Raw genomic sequence first — 16,417 nt, 5'->3', positions numbered from 1 at the left:
CTCTGGTTTATAGCCAGGCAATAGCCTGGACTTTTCATTGACCTCTGAAACACAAGGGTGCAGGGTGTCTTATAGACTGAACACTTGACCTGTGAAATCTGACACTATCTATCTAGAGATAGTGTCAGAATTGAGTTGAATTGTAGGCCACCCAGTTGGTGTCTAGAGGATTGCTTAGTTGGGGGGCGGTGGGGGGGAGATAGGGGAGAATCCCTTCCCCCAACATGAACCAAAATTGGGATCTGCACACTTTTAAGTACACATTTTAAGATATGTTTTAAAGCTGTTTGCAAATGGATGCTATAGGCAGACAACTTATTTAGTGGGAAATTCTATTTTATGTAAGTAAAATATTGCAGGCTAAAGATATTTTAAAAATTCTAATTTAAAGGGGTGCCTGGATGGCTCAGTCATTAAGCGTATGACTTTGGCTCAGTTCACAATCCCAGGGTCCCGGATCGAGCCCCACATTGGGCTCCCTGCTCATCGGGAAGCCTGCTTCTCCCTCTCCCACTGCCCCTGCTTGTGTTCCCTCTCTTGCTGTGTCTCTCTCTATAAAATAAATAAATAAAATCTTAAAAATAAAAAATAAAAAAATAAAATTGTAATCTATTATTTTCTATATGACAGATATGAACTTCATAAAAAACACAGTGATGCCATTTGCTATGTTTTATTTTGCTATGAGCTTGTTAAACATAACATGCAAATGATTAAAAAGGAACATACACATGATTTAGAGTGAAAAATAATTCTAGAAAAGAAAAGTTTCACTAGGTAAGTATATAAATTCTTAATGCTAAAAATATTGCTCTAAGTGTATGTGGCTTCGTGAATTTGGTCTAGTATTTTGCAAAATCATTGGTCTCAAAATTTGCCACCCATTTTTCAGCTAAACAAATCTGAACATAGAAATTTGAGATTATTTGATTCAAGACAGTGAACATCCTTACGTGTGTAGCCCATGCTTTTTGTCACATTAAGTTAAGATTTAGGAATTATAATACTCGGCTGACTTCCATTCAACGAGTAGAAGACTTTGCACATCATTTGACAGTAGAGATGTAGAAAACACTAAATTTACAAATAAAGCATTGAGTTTGTCGTCTCTGTGTGTGTCTATGTCTGTGCTTGTGATGAAATAGGCCTGCCTTTCATCTTTTGTTTAAAAAAAAAGTAGTAAAATGTTTACAAAACATTTCCCTCAGAATTTGGAATTCATGGAAGTAATAAACAGTGACAAAAAAATGAATACTGTGAAAATTGACACACACAAAACATAACCATAAAATGTTACTCCCGGGTACACCTCAATAGAATCAGAATTAGTAGATATTAATTAACAGTGATTTCATTTGCTACACGTAGACATTCGTACATATCAGGTGGCAGACTGGTGTGGGTAAGACGGTTGCCATCCAGACGCAAATGCTTGATCTTGGAGTAAGATAATGGTCCCAGGATCTTACAGAAGCTCTTTACTTCAAACTCTGCAAATTGAAAAATAGACATGTTAATTATTTAGTACATGGACTTGAAATAGCTACTTTAAAAATGCTCAAACCCATAATGTCTATTAGGACTCCTTCCCACTTATTGGCTGTATCTCTGAATTTGGCAGGGCTAAAGAGTATTTCAGGCTACCAGATGACACAGCAGCATTTAGTAAAGAATGCTTATGGGTAGATCAGGACATTCAGTGGAATTTTTTAAAGAATAGAACTTATTAATTATAAGTTCTGCATTTAGAAATACTTGGTTTTAGAAAGACATTCAATTAACGTGTCATATTATCTAAGCACTCTCTTGAAGTATTTCATCTAGCTCAAAGAAATCTAAGATTGGTGCTGTTGTATGAGTAACCTCACTAATATAAACATCTTGGTTTTTGGCATCTTAAAATCAGAAGGGTTAACTAGATGACCTCTGAAGAATTTTCCAACAAACACACTTTTTGATAATAATTCAAAACTCCAAAGCAAAAACCAAATCATAGAATGTCCATGATTGGAGCTCATGCCCTTTTCTCCCGTGGAAAGAAAAAGCTACCACAAATGAAAAACCAATTTAGATTTGAATAGAAACAAAGCTTGTTCTTAGATTGCATGCTCTATGTGTGTATGTAGAAACTGTCTATTTCTACTCAGGTCAAGTTCCAATTAATCTTATCTGGTCCCCTCTAGTGTTATTTTTCTTTCATTCTCCAATTCTAGTTAACAATGACTTCAATGGATGGGGGGTCCTGGGTGGCTCAGTGGATTAAGCCTCTGCCTTCAGCTCGGGTCGTGATCTCGGAGTCCTGGGATCGAGCCCCACATCGGGCTCTCTGCTCAGCGGGGAGCCTGCTTCCTCCCCTCTCTCTGCCTGCCTCTCTGCCTACTTGTGCTCTCTCTCTGTCAAATAAATAAAACAAAACAAAACAAACAAACAAACAAACAATGACTTCAATGGAGCCTAACACACTGTTCTTTTTCCTCTAAGATGTTGTCTTTAAAAACTGATCAGTCAAATTTCAGGGATCTTGTGGTGCCTATCTCTGAGAAAGCATGGCATAATTGGACAAAACATGGTTTAGGCTTATATTAGTCTTCTATCTCTGCCGTTTATCATCGAGGTGACTTTGGAACATATTTATCTGATCTTCTTATTAGATATAACACATCTATCACACTGGGTTACATGAAGATTGAAGTAATTAAGTTATGTGAGTCACTTCACACACAGAGCAAGCACTTAATACGTGTTGAATAACTATTGATGTCCTTTGAATTTTGCCCTCTTTTCCAAATTACATGAGGAAAATCTATAACAAGGCTAATGCTTAAGGTTGAAAGTTTAATACATGATAAACAGTCTTTGGTTATATATTTTCAAATACTACAGAAATATTAAGGGGCTCTTTTTATCTTGAGCGAATGTGATGATGAGTGTACATAATTTTATGTACCAAAATAAGTTGAATTGAAGACATACAAAAACAACAAGAATATCTGAAATGTATGTATCTAAATATCAAGAATAAGGAAGGAATTAAAGTGACTAACCACTCATTTTCAAATGACCATATGTGACAGGGAGAGTGGTTTCAAGCTCAGCTTGGCATGAGTGACCATGTCTTCCACAGACCACCTTTCCCGTCTCCTATGTCACCTCTTCCATCTGGTCTTTATGCCTTCAGACGCTGCATCTGTCTCTCTCCCCTTTTCCTGTCTCAGAGTGTGAGGTAGTCCCACTCACGTGGTTAACCTCCATCAACCAAATCTAACAGGTGTCTTCAGCCCTTCAACATCTTAAATCCCATTAGCATTTTGGGTTGTCTAAGTTATCCTTCTTCCTAACCACCACCAATGTTTATAATGTGGGGCCATATATTGTCACATAGTGAATTTTCCACTGGAAATGGCCGTAAAGGTTCAGCTATGATAACTTTACTCTGTATTGTATGACAAGCAAGCTTTCCAGACACAAGAAAGGATAGATGGCATTTCAAAGCAGGCAATCATGGTCTCTTCTTGGGAACACCCCAACCCTACCAGGAGTTACACAAAATTGTTGTACAATTACAAAGTATCATACTAAAAAGTCACACTATAATCTTTTGGATAGAAATATCAATATCCTTATCCTATATGACAAAAGAACCAAATTTCATGGTATAAAGATCATTAAGTTCAATAGATTACTTTGCAGATATAATTGTTTTATGAAGAAATCAACGTTTCCCCCTGACTTCTTTTTTTTTTTTTTAAGATTTTATTTATTTATTTGTCAGAGAGAGAGAGAGACAGAGAGAGAAAGATCACAAGTAAGCAGAGAGGCAGGCAGAGGCAGAGGGAGAAGCAGGCTCCCTGCCGAGCAAGGAGCCCGGTATGGGACTTGATCCCAGGACGCTAGGATCATGACCTGAGCCGAAGGCAGCCGCTTAACCAACTGAGCCACCCAGGCGTCCCCCCATCTGAGTTCTTATTCAAAAAATGTTGTCCACGAACCAGAGATTTTCTCTTCTGTCACCCTTCGTTAAAGAATAAGGTGGAGAATGGTGAATTTCAGCTTCCCACCTGAATCTGTGTGGCTTAAATTTAAAAATTTCCCAGAAGACTACATAAATAGCCCAGAGTGGATCAAGTCAAATTTCCACCCAGAAGATAAATAAAAACTACAGCAGCAGGAGAAAGGAAGGAGAAACTGGAAAAATCAAATGAGGTGAAGTGTTACGTGTAGAAAAGGGGGAAATTTAATACCATTGAAACAAATTCCAGACCCTCATCATATTCCTTCTTCCCTCCTTAATCTTCCTCTCCTTCTTCATAAGAACACTGTAAGGACACACACTACATTACAGATGACGGAGGTAGATAATAATGGTCAGTGATAGCAGGGTAATATTTCGAGTCCCAAGTAATGATGTCAGAGGAGACCATGAGCATTATGTGAGCGGCTCTGGAGATAAGCAGGAGGGATATTTGAAAACCTCTGCTAGCTAGCCCTCATCTGGACTTATTTATTCCTCCCTCAACTAGACCTTGCCAAGAAGTAAATGTAAGGCACAAATCTAAATCATGACAGAGGAAAATAATAACAAATAAATATTCAGAGATAACACAGTAGGATTAACTAACTCAAAATATTAAATTTGAAGAAATTCATGTTTAAGTCCTATGAGCTGAATAGTTTCTTATCTGGACACTCCAAAGAAAGGCCAGACATTGGATAAATAACTGAGCTAAAGCGATGTCTTCGTGGCATTTTCCTTCATTTTTTTTTTTTTAATGGAACCAGAGACACTATTTATACCACATAGCTTAGGCATTTATAGAAGTTTTTTTTTTTTTTTTAAAGATTTTATTTATTTGACAGACAGAGATCACAAGTAGGCAGAGAGGCAGACAGGGAGAGAGGGGGAAGCAGTCTTCCTGCTGAGCAGAGAGCCTGATGCGGGGCTCGATCCCAAAACCCTGAGATCATGACCTGAGACGAAGGCAGAGACTTTAACCCACTGAGCCACCCAGGTGCCCCAGCTTAGGCATTTAAAGACTTGAGGAAACATCAGTCAAGGACAGGCAGAGCTTTCTACTTACTTTCGAGTTCGTTGACCTCCAGGTAATAGTTTTCAAGGTTTTCATTGACGGTTGGTATATTTTTAAGCTTATTATAGGAGAGATCCAGCTCAAGCAGGGATGATACATTAAAAGAATTTCCAGGTACTCCACTATCAGCCAGTTCATTATGAGATAGACGCAGATACTGCAGTCCATTAAAACGCTTGAAATACTCATCAGGGATGTTGCTGATCTTATTGTTGTCCAAGTAGAGAGTCAGAAGAGATGCTGGGAGACCAGAAGGCAGTTTGGTCATCTGATTGTAGCTCAAGTCGAGGTACTCGAGGGACTTAAGACCTTTAAAAGCAGCCGAAACAGCATCCTCTTTCAGTTGATTGTGTTGAAGGTGGACAAAAGTCAGGTTTACCAGTCCATCAAAGGAACCAAGCTTCTGGATCTTGTTGTGTGTAAGCTGCAGGTCCACTAGAGATTTGGGAAGTGGGCCCACAGACTCCGTCAGGTTGTTGTAATTGATATGCAGCTTCTTCAGTTGTTTCAGCTTAGAGAAAATTCTTCCTTTTATCTTGGAATTTTCTAGAAGGTTATGATCCAGAATGAGCCACTGCAGATCAGTTACATTTTCAAAGGCCTTTTCATCAATATGGTCGATCTGGTTATTCCTAAGGTAAAGATACTTGATTCCAGGAGGCACCATCGGCACAGTTTTCAATTTCAGCTCATCACAGTACATGGCCGATGGGTAGCTTTCGGGGCAGTTACATTCTGGGGCACAGTTTGGCGAGGACAGCCCATAAATCGATACAGCAAAATCGTAATCATAGTAATAGCCCCTGGCACCACCAATGATTGCCAAGAGGAGAGTAAACACACCTAGATGCATTTTTGGCAAATGTTTTGAATCCTAAATAAAGTGGAAACATACTGTTATACAAGTATACTTTCAGGAAAAGGATATTGGCTTTGCAATGTCAAATGCAATAGCTAATGTGTACTTTATTATTTTAAAGTGCTTTCTTAGAGCAGCTAATGATGTCTTTTTAATTTTTATTTAAGGAGCACCAGAAGAATGTCCGAGTACAACTTCTGTTGTGGTGAACAGGGTTCAGGTTAGACTGCATACCCATGCGCCCTCTTCTGGGCAAGCCAGGACCAATTGTCCATTTAATCTCTCTAGATCACTCCTTAATTAAATGCCTTCCTGCAATAGATTTCTGGGTGGTGCCCACTGGCCACCATGTTAGCACACTGCTTCAGAACATCCTTCAAAACCAGAAAAATGATAATGAAAAGACAATTTGAAACTGTACCCTGTACCCTACCATTCACCATCATTAAAATGTATCATTAAGAAGACCCTTACTGGAGGGGTGCCTGGGTGGCTCAGTGGGTTAAAGCCTCTGCCTTCAGCTCAGGTCATGATCTCAGGGTCCTGGGATCAAGCCCCGCATCGGGCTCTCTGCTCAGCAGGGAGCCTGCTTCCTCTTCTCTCTCTCTGCCTGCCTCTCTGCCTGCTTGTGATCTCTGTCTGTCAAATAAATAAATAAAATCTTTAAAAAAAAAAAAAAAGAAGACCCTTACTGGAAACATGGGCAATCTATGGTTTTGCCAGGAGAAAAGCTGTTCTTATGTATATGTGTGTGTGAGAGGGGGCACATTCTTTTAAAAGTGTCTGGGTCTTGTTGGTTCTGAGGAGGAGGAACAGAATTCTTGGGGGGGGGGCGGTGTGCCTACTATTTTACTTTTTTTTTTTTAACATTCCATACTTTTACGCACACTACACAACTGTGTTCCGAAACTAATATTTAGCACATTAGTTTTTAGAAACTGCTTTTTATTAATTAGGGAAATGTCACAAATTCTTAAAAAATGTTAAACCTATAAAGAGATCCACCTAGTAGAGAAAACATACTATTTTCAAGTTTTGAATTAAAGTTTTCCTTTCTCTATAACTCACAAGTTCTCTACTTTCTTCATGCCAAAATTTAAGAAGGCATGGCTCCTTTATCTGGATTTTAGTGCCCTTACAGCATGGGAAAGAGGGGGAATTGAGGAAATTCTGTATTAAACAGTGGCATTAGGAAACATGTAGGAAAGGACAAATCAAAAATGAGCTTTAACAGTGATCTTCTCATATGAACATGTTTCTAAGGTGAGACTCAATAAAGTGCATTTCACTTGCTTGGGGGAAGTACAGAGTTAACAATTTAGGTAAAGAGATGGGTTTTTGTAGAGTGGAGAGTAATGGCCAGGGATAACACCAGAAGGGAAATCATAATGGGAGGCAGGATCTACATTCCACTAGGTACCATAAAATAATATATTTTCCTGTGAGAAGTATGGTATAAGCTTTTGTAACTAGGTAGGTTGGGATAAGTAGGATTTTTTTAGTATCAGCACTTGCGACATCTTTTCTTTGCTCCACCTTGAAATTATAAGGCACTTTATTTTAGCAGATGAAACCTCTAAAAAGTTGTTAGAATCACTCTGATAGCTGACATAATGTAACATGTAGCCAGGTCCTTGGCAAATTATTCCCTAAGATTACGATGGCATCATTTAATTTAGTTGACAGGACTTTGCCATGAGAACAATGTAAATGTAATGACAGGATTCTTTGTAAGTTATAATATGTTAATGTTGTAAAGATTTGTCTGGCTTTATTAAAAAGTTTCCACCTTATTTTAAATTGAGTATACACTAAAAATAGTCATGGTCACTATAATATGAATATTGAATAGTAATGAAAAAAATGCTTCCATACTTTTTGGCAGAGGAAAAACAAGGGCTCTGAATTCAAAGAGAGTTTGTGACCATATAATGAAACCACTATGAAGCAAAAGAGCTCCTTGCTTTTTCCCAAATACCTGTGGCTATGGAGGAAATGCTTTTCTCAAAAAGTAAATCATCTTTCCCAGAATTTCTCTAAAACATGTTTTTTCAAGACATACATCCAAAAAACAAATCGATAAAATTAACAAAATAGAAGTAAACAATTCATGAGTGTCTAAGTTCTTTAGCTCACATTTTATAACATGTTTATTGTAAATTGTAACAAGTTATAACAATGTATTTATTGCAAAACAGTTTGAGTATTAATGGAAATGGTCTTCCTTTGCTCCAAAATTAGGTTTTAACAATACTAACATATATAACCAATTAGCATAAAATAGCAAACATTTTACTTGCCACAATTTTTTTTTTTACCATGTCTAGTTTAAATATTTTCTCATTCCGATTCTGAAACTTTGCATAGCTTCCTTTGCCAGGCAATGCAGCATATACTTTATAAAATTGATCTCAAATCCATAAATCATGGAAAGTACATTCAGCAAAATGTGAAAGTAAATGCTCAAAACTGTGGATTTGCTGTTGAATAGCAATTGGCAAAGTTGCTCTGGAATTTTTTCTGTTCCTGTTACAATAAACACTGTCCCAAACAGTCAGCATCCCCAGTGCTATAGTTAAAACAGCGCTTACCTTACTGTCTTGACACTGCTTTCGTTAATTCTTAAAGCAGATGCACCATGGACAAGAATCCACCAATATATGCTGTGAACTCTGTCAGGACGGAACTGGCTGCCAGATTCTTAGTGATACAAGAGCTGAAGGGGGAAAACCCAGCCCAGTCACGCCAGTCTCTGCATGGAGTTATGTCATTGTGGGGATCTTGTGGGGTGGCATGTGAGCACTTTGCTCTCTAACGAAGTGCAGGTGGACGTGGGGAGCAAGGGCTGCCCCACTCATTCCCTATGGAATGGGAGAGAGAGTCATGCTTAACTAGCCCAAATACCTTAGCTTTTAACCAAGAATTGAGTCCTGCTGCAAATGAAGACATCTACTGTGGGAACATTTCTCTTGCAAAGCTCTCTCCCTCTGTAGCTGTTGCAACGATTAGATGCTATTCTCTCAATCAGCTCTCAGGTTCACCTAAAGTTCTCCTAAATCATAAACAGAACAAATAATTTCAGGAAAGTGCAAATGAGTCTTCAGAGGAATTGAATCTTTTTTTGTCCATTGCTCTTGAAGTTTTTATTGATTTATTGGACTACCTTAATTTGGGGCCAGGGAGGTAACTTACGTTAGTTCCCAAAATGTAAAAATATGCTTCATTGACACTCTGACAGAGAAGGTAAATATCAACATTTCCAGTTTATTTCTTATGTTAAGGGGATTCATTTTATGCTATTCCGATCTGGAATCAATCAGCAATGTCCTGCCTGTTTCTTATTTTGTGGATTTAATTTAGGAATTCATCCAAGACCTTACTTGGGGATGGTATTCTATAGCTTAATGCCAAAAAACATAAAAGAACATGAAAAAATTGCACACTGAAAATATCACAAGGCAGTAATCTTTCACTCTCTCATTGCATGCTAGCAGTATTTTTTTTTTTTCCCTCGAAACTAGAAGTCATGCAAAGTTGTAATCTCCCAAGGGCCTGGTTGGATATATCTTTCATTGTCAGTTCCTGATGCATGCTTTTTACAAACGAGCCATATACTGAGTACTTGTCTATTTCGTTTTGTGATTATATCAGCTGTGTTTATAAGTTTTATTTTTCTTCCAAGATTCTCCTTATGCTTACAGGAACTCTCTAGAGTCCAATATTTTAACATAAATTGCCACACTGTAAGATTTTTCCCTCCTAAAATAACTTAAATATGTCACTTTTAGCTATGAGACCTGTGGAAAGTTAATCTCCCTGGCCATTAATGCATTTGCCTGAAAAATTAATAGCACAATAGATGCTTTTTCTTTTGGTCATGGAACTGTTAAAAAAAGAAAAGATAATCTTTTTGAAAGTAACTCATAGAATTGTAAAGTGATTCATAGCATCACATTTCATTACTATTATTTTAAGAAAATTATAGAAAGGACTCAGTTTTATAACAGAGAAAATGAATCAATGTAAAAGAAATCAGAAAAAAAAGACATGTAATTAAGTGGTTCATTGTAAGGCGATATTTAAACAGTTCTAAGCATTAACTTAGAATGTGTCAAATTCTTATAGATTACATCTGAGATTTTGTTTGAAAAGTTCCAAGTACCTATTCCTAGGATTTCTCTTTATGAAGTAATAAATGTGTTGAAGCATTTTTTTTTAAAGATTTTATTTATTTATTTGACAGGCAGAGATCACAAGTAGGCAGAGAAGCAGGCAGAGAGAGAGGAGGAAGCAGGCTCCCTGCAGAGCAGAGAGCCCGATGCGGGGCTCGATCCCAGGACCCTGAGATCATGACCTGAGCTGAAGGCAGCGGCTTAATCCACTTAATCCACTTAATCCACCCAGGCGCCCCGAGGCATTTTTAATAGAGTTTAAATACATTCAGTTATATCTACCTCATTGTGAAGTTGATACTATCAAAATATACTTTCTTTTTTATAAAACCAGTTCTGTGGGACCGATAATTGGATGTTGCGAATTTTAAACCAAACTTCTTGAGTCTATTAGACAGAAATAAAATTACTGTTTAAGTGTATTTTATTCCATGCTTTATTCTCAGAATTCTCACATTTTTTACTTTAAGTTTTGTGCTTTAAAATCCATGTAAGTATTATTACCACACTTTCAGAGGTAGAAATGGAGACTCAGAAAGTTTAAATAATTTACTAAAAGTCACCTAAAGAGTAAACAGAAGAGCAAAATCCTGAAATATTTACCCACTGAGAAGAGGGTGGACAAGATAGAGCTAAAACAAGGTAGTTAATTGAATCGGCTTAAAATATTTTATAGGCAATACTATCATCAGTTGAGAGCTGAGATATTAACTAGAGGATAATTTCTGAAACGCCAAAAAAAACCACAAAAAACAAAAAAACAACTACACTGTAGTTTCTTTCCTTGTACATCACACACTTACATGCACGCACACACCCATATCCACACGTCAGACCTCTGGCTGAGGTACAAGCTCTCTACCCCAGCAAATGAGTCAGGTCGTTTGCAGCAATAGATTTTCGAGGTTTCATCAATATCAATGTTCAAATGGTTGAGTTGCCTCCTCAGCCTTCCCACTGCATTCCCTCCGGGACCTGAGACCAGCAAGGATGATGGGGAACATTATGACCCTTTCATCTACCTCCTTCTGAATCCAGCCCTGTATTTGTCCCAGCTCCCAGGCTCCCTGCAACTTGCCTGATTCCTCTGTCAAAGCCATTTGGATGTCGGATTCTGTTTGTCCCACGCTAGCTGGCGATCTCTGCGAAGTCGGTCCTGGAGTAAGATAGTAGTGAAGAACTCGGACTTTGTGGAAAGATACAGATTTAGAAACTGAAGTAAGCTATAAGGAGTGAAAATTTATTTAAACAAAAAAATGGTCTTGGTAGTTTCAGTGTCTTCATCTTTAAAACGGGTCTGATGATGTCTGTAGGAAAAGTTAATGAGCATCAGACACCATTTTTCTAATGCCATTGGTATAGGGCGTAGCATAGCACAGTATGGGAAGAAATGTCCAAGCCCCCCACTGGATGCCTGGAACTTCAGATAGTACCAAATCCTCTATATACTATGTTTTCTTATACATACGCCCTTACGGTAAAGTTTTATTGATAAATTAGGCACAGTAAGAGAGTAATAACAACAACTAATAATAAAATAGAATGATTAAAATGCTATACTGTGATGCAAGTTATGTGAATGTGTTCTCTCTCTTTCTCAAAATCTCTTCTTGTACTGTACTCACGTGCTTCCTTCTTGGAATGACATGAGATGACAAAACACCTACATGATGAAATCAAGCCGAGAGAATCATGCAGGCAATGTGATGTAGTGTCAGGATCTTACTGACTTTCTTGATATATTGTCCTCTGCTTCCAGACCCCAGGTGACTATGAGTAACTGAAACTGTGGAAAGCAAAACCACAGACACGGGGAAGGCTACTGTATTAAGTGATTGATACGTGAAATGCTTAATATGTAAACAATGAAATGTTTGAAATAGCTGTTACTAGTTATTCTTCATAGAGTCATAGAACCACAGATTTAGAACGAATCTTAGAGATCATTAAATTGATGAGTACCACAAAACAAATTTCCCAAGTTCTAAGCAGGCCCCCCCCCCCCCAATGAGAATTGCTAAAACTAATTTGTTGCCACCACCACACCCAAACAAACTGTAATGTTGCTTTCCCTTTGGGTTAAATGAATGGTGCTCCCGGTTTCCCCACACTCTCTATCTAGTGATACATGACTGGGATTCTACAATAAGTGAATTCCTCCAAAAGCATAGAATGTGATGAAGTATAATGACAATTCCCTGTTGGTACAAGAGGAGGTTCTATTTTTATCACTATGTATTGCAAATTTTGTAAACTTTATTTATGAAATTTTATTCATAAAAGTAGTTTGTTTTAGCAAATTTGGAGAATACTTATGTGGAAAAGGATGAAAATAAATATCCTAGCCCAGAAATGATCATCTTCTAATGTTTTTTCTGTAGGGTGTGAGTATTTACACACACAAACTCATAGACATTTCTGTTTTCACAAAAGTGTTACACTATTATCCTTATAGTAGTGCATCCCTTTCTACAAAAGAGTAAGTTATAGATACCTTTCTATATCATTAAATATTATTCTCTAATGTCATTTACTACATGGAATTCCATCATATAGATGTACTGTAATGTAATTACTTTTTAATATTATAGTGACCACTTGTTTTCTCTTATAATCTGCATACTATCACATACAGTGGAATTTTGTCCTTCACATTGGTCATCCCTAATCTGTCTACTTTGCTTATCTCAATCGGTGCATTTTATTTTTATTTTTTTAAAGATTTTATTTATTAATTTGACAGAGAGAGAGATCACAAGTAGGCAGAGAGGCAGGCAGAGAGAGAGGGAGAAGCAGGCTTCCCACTGAGCGGAGAGCCTGATGCAGGGCTCGATCACAGGACCCTGAGATCATGACTTGAGCTGAAGGCAGAGGCTTAACCCACTGAACCACCCAGGTGCCCCTCAATAGGTACATTTTAAATGAAAATTTCTTTTTTTGGTACGTGGTTTATGTTTTTCAATCAGAACAATAAATGAATGGATTTGCATTTTTTTCCTTCTTTCATATCAATTAGCACTTCTTATAAGCCATGGAACTATCCTTCATCTTCATCATCTTTATACTCATATAGATGTATATTTTTAACTTCATTCTACAATTGCTTCCACTTATCTTGGCATCTTACAGAAACATATTTTTAATTATCAATAATAAGGTTTTCTTTAGCATTAATTGGCTTGCATTATAAGATTGATATACAGGCTGAAACATTTCACAGCATACCAGGACACGGGAGTAAATGCAGATAATCCTTCACCCAACTGACTCTCCAGTCTCACTCCCTAGAAGTGGTTGTTATTTGGGCTTTGTTTATTACTTCATATATTTCAGACATGCTCTATATACATAACAGAATTTCATTTCCCTCCCTCTCTTTCTCTCTGTCTCTCTTACCTTGTATGTCTAGCCTTTTTCACCTAACACACTTATTTTTGGGCACCTAGTTGGCTCAGTCAGTTGAGCATCTGCCCTTGGCTCAGGTCATGATCCCAGGGCCCAAGGATCAAGCCCCGCCACAAGGGGCTTCCTGTATGGTGGGGAGTCTGTTTCTCCCTCTCCATCTCCTTTTGCCTGCCACTCTCCCTGCTTATCCTCATGCTCTGTTTGTGTGTGTCAAATAAATAAATAAAATCTTTAAAGAAAAATAAAATAAAATACTTATTTTGTCTTATTAATTTCTTTTATAGTTACAGAGCATGGCATCATGGGGGTGTATCAAAACTTGTTTTTGCCCAATGGTGAGTGATTCAGTGTTTTCAATATTTTCTTGTTTGTTGTTTTGATTACTCCATTGCTATGGCATATAATGGAATATTTAGCAAATTTTGTGCACTAGTGAAGAAGTGCACAAAATATTTTTGCAAAACAAGACCATAAAGTATAATTAATTATTTTTCTTGATTGTATAGACACAAGGGAAATTTAAGGGTTACAAAATAATGATTTATGGGACAATAACTAAGCTACAGCTTATTGTAATAACAGCTATAAACAAAAATAGCAGGAACATAATATTGTTTTTGAGAACAAACCAAATTAATTTCTGAAAATGCATTTATAGTTCAAACCTACTACCATAGAAAACTCTAGAAAATACAAAATACACAAGCAGAAAGTCTATTAGCCATCAGAATGACATCATTACATGCCATGTAGCTTCTGGAAAACTCTTTCACTTCTGAGAGAAAGTGAAAAATGTAAATCTGATTTTAATATTATTTAAATAATTTAATATTATTATAATAATATTTTTTCAAAAAATAATTTTTACATTATGGACTCTTTGAAAAGTCAACACTCTGAGCATTGTTTTGCACTAGACCTCTTAATTGTTGGCTTGTAGTTAGTCACTTAGGTCTCTGCTTCTTCACACAGGCTTCGAACCACCAAAATGGAAGTTAGAACATTATAGTTTCTTGCCATTCAGCAGTTTCTGGAATCATTTTTAGATTTTTTTTTTTTTTTTAGCAGTATGTCTTACAACTTTGACTTAGGCTGTCACTTCCATAAGAGTAAGACTTTATCTGTCCCTTAGGACAGAGGTCCTTTATACATATTTTTTGAATGAATGAAATATTTTTCCAGAATATTTCTTGTTGTCCTCGACCTATTTTTTGGATGGATTTTCATACATTTTTTTATTATATTAAAGCCAATACTATTGGATTTGAATGAGATCAGCAGAGATGAAGCTGACATCTTTAAAGTATTATGTTTTGATATGGAAGGATACATGTTTAGCATTTATCTAAGTGATTTATTTTGTGTGCAAACATCTAACTTTTAACTGACTCTGTATGGTAAGTTAATTAACTTTTGAAAACCCTATGCCATGACAGAATCATGGTAGAATATGATCCATCTCTACTCGAAAATTTAGCATAATTTTTTAAAAATCTTTTCTTCAAGGGTCGTTTTCTCCAGATTACCTTTTTCAGTCAATGAAATCAAGGCTAGAAGAAAAAATTTTATGTTGTGCAGTGCTGATGAGGATTTCAATTTTGTTTACAGGATAAGCAAGAAAGAATTAAACTTCCCTGTATTTTGCATAAAAGCAAGTAAATCACAAGAAATATGTCCATGACATTATATTTTTTTTTTCAAATTCAATGTCCAACCCTAGAATTGTCTCTGACATGTCTTCCAAAGTTCTTACACAAACCACTGCATGTGAAGTATGTCTGACAGATGTTATGATTTTCTGTATGTCTAGTATTATGTATATTATGATTACACATTTAATTGGATTTAAGTGGAGTGAAATAGGAAGTATAAGAATAATTTCAAAAGTACATCAACATTGTATTATAACAAAAATAGAAAAATGATGACATCAGACATCATGTCCTCTTCTACCCCCAGGAAACGGTGTGCACGTATCTGTTTTTACTGGATATATTCCAGTGGTAAAGAATGTTATGTAACATATCTGCCGTGAGATCTTGGGCAATCCATTTTGCCTGTTTGTTCATCTTTAAAATGAGGATGGTCATGGTGCTTATCTCATAAAGCTTATTCATGAACTTAAATAATTTAGTACATGTAAAACTTTTAGAACAGTTCCTCACATAGAGTAAGCACTCAATAAATGTCAGTTATTACTACTGTTACAGGGGACTACTGTTTTCAGGATATATGAAAACAAGGGACATGAAGATGGTGCATTGAATAAGAGCAAAAAATTCCCTGAGATAGAAATCTACACTTCTATCTCCTTTAATTGTCTGCTCTGGAACTAACTTTGTGTACATCAACTCTTTAAATCTCATTTTCCTACATTTGTAAAATAGGATTTATTACTTCATCATTAGAATATTAAGAAGATCAAAGAAGATCAAATGAGTCAATACATTCAAGTGCTTAGAACATCATAAGGATGATGCAATTTATCTTCATAAACTAAAAATATGAAACTAGGGGCACCTGGGTGGCTCAGTGGGTTAAAGCCTCTGCCTTCAGCTCAGGTCATGATCCCAGGGTTCTGGGAGGGAGCCCCGCATTGGGCTCTCTTCTCAGCAGGAAGCCTGCTTCCCCCCCTCTCTCTGCCTCCCTCTGTGCCTACTTGTGATCTCTGTCTGTCAAATGAATAAATAAAGTCTTTAAAAAATATGAAACTAGAATTTATATTCATAAAAGCTTAGTATTTATACTAATATTTATGCTGAGCAACATGTAAAAACAAATAATAACTACAACTTCTTGTAAGCGTTACAAAATGAAATGATAGGATGCAGGGAAAGAGAACATAGCACGGGAAGAGAGAGAAAACATCCTCTTGAATTAAATTATGTTTAAAC

General features: G+C 36.7%; 1 protein-coding gene across 1 annotated transcript; it reads right to left on the bottom strand.

The window, feature by feature from the left end:
* Positions 1–657: 657 nt before the first annotated feature.
* LUM (lumican) lies at positions 658–8,772 on the bottom strand. The gene is made up of 3 exons (XM_046010659.1): positions 8,538–8,772; positions 5,079–5,961; positions 658–1,490 (listed from the first exon to the last, which is right to left on the bottom strand). Exons 2-3 carry the CDS (start codon positions 5,938–5,940, stop codon positions 1,336–1,338), a joined length of 1,017 nt encoding a protein of 338 aa, XP_045866615.1. The 5' UTR covers positions 5,941–5,961; positions 8,538–8,772; the 3' UTR covers positions 658–1,335.
* Between the last annotated feature and the right edge of the window lie 7,645 nt (positions 8,773–16,417).

This window comes from Meles meles, chromosome 7 (assembly GCF_922984935.1).
Source record: "Meles meles chromosome 7, mMelMel3.1 paternal haplotype, whole genome shotgun sequence".
NCBI lineage: Eukaryota > Metazoa > Chordata > Mammalia > Carnivora > Mustelidae > Meles > Meles meles.
The sequence above is the reverse complement of the archived record's forward strand: the minus strand, read 5'-3'. Positions and strand labels throughout refer to the sequence as shown.

Excerpts from the sequence above, each read along its gene's own strand:
- LUM (XM_046010659.1), bottom strand. The coding sequence starts at position 5,940 with ATGCATCTAGGTGTGTTTACTCTCCTCTTGGCAATCATTGGTGGTGCC. Across the intron at positions 1,491-5,078 it reads GGAGGTCAACGAACTCGAAA|AGTTTGAAGTAAAGAGCTTC; the intron begins GTAAGTAGAAAG and ends TTCAATTTGCAG.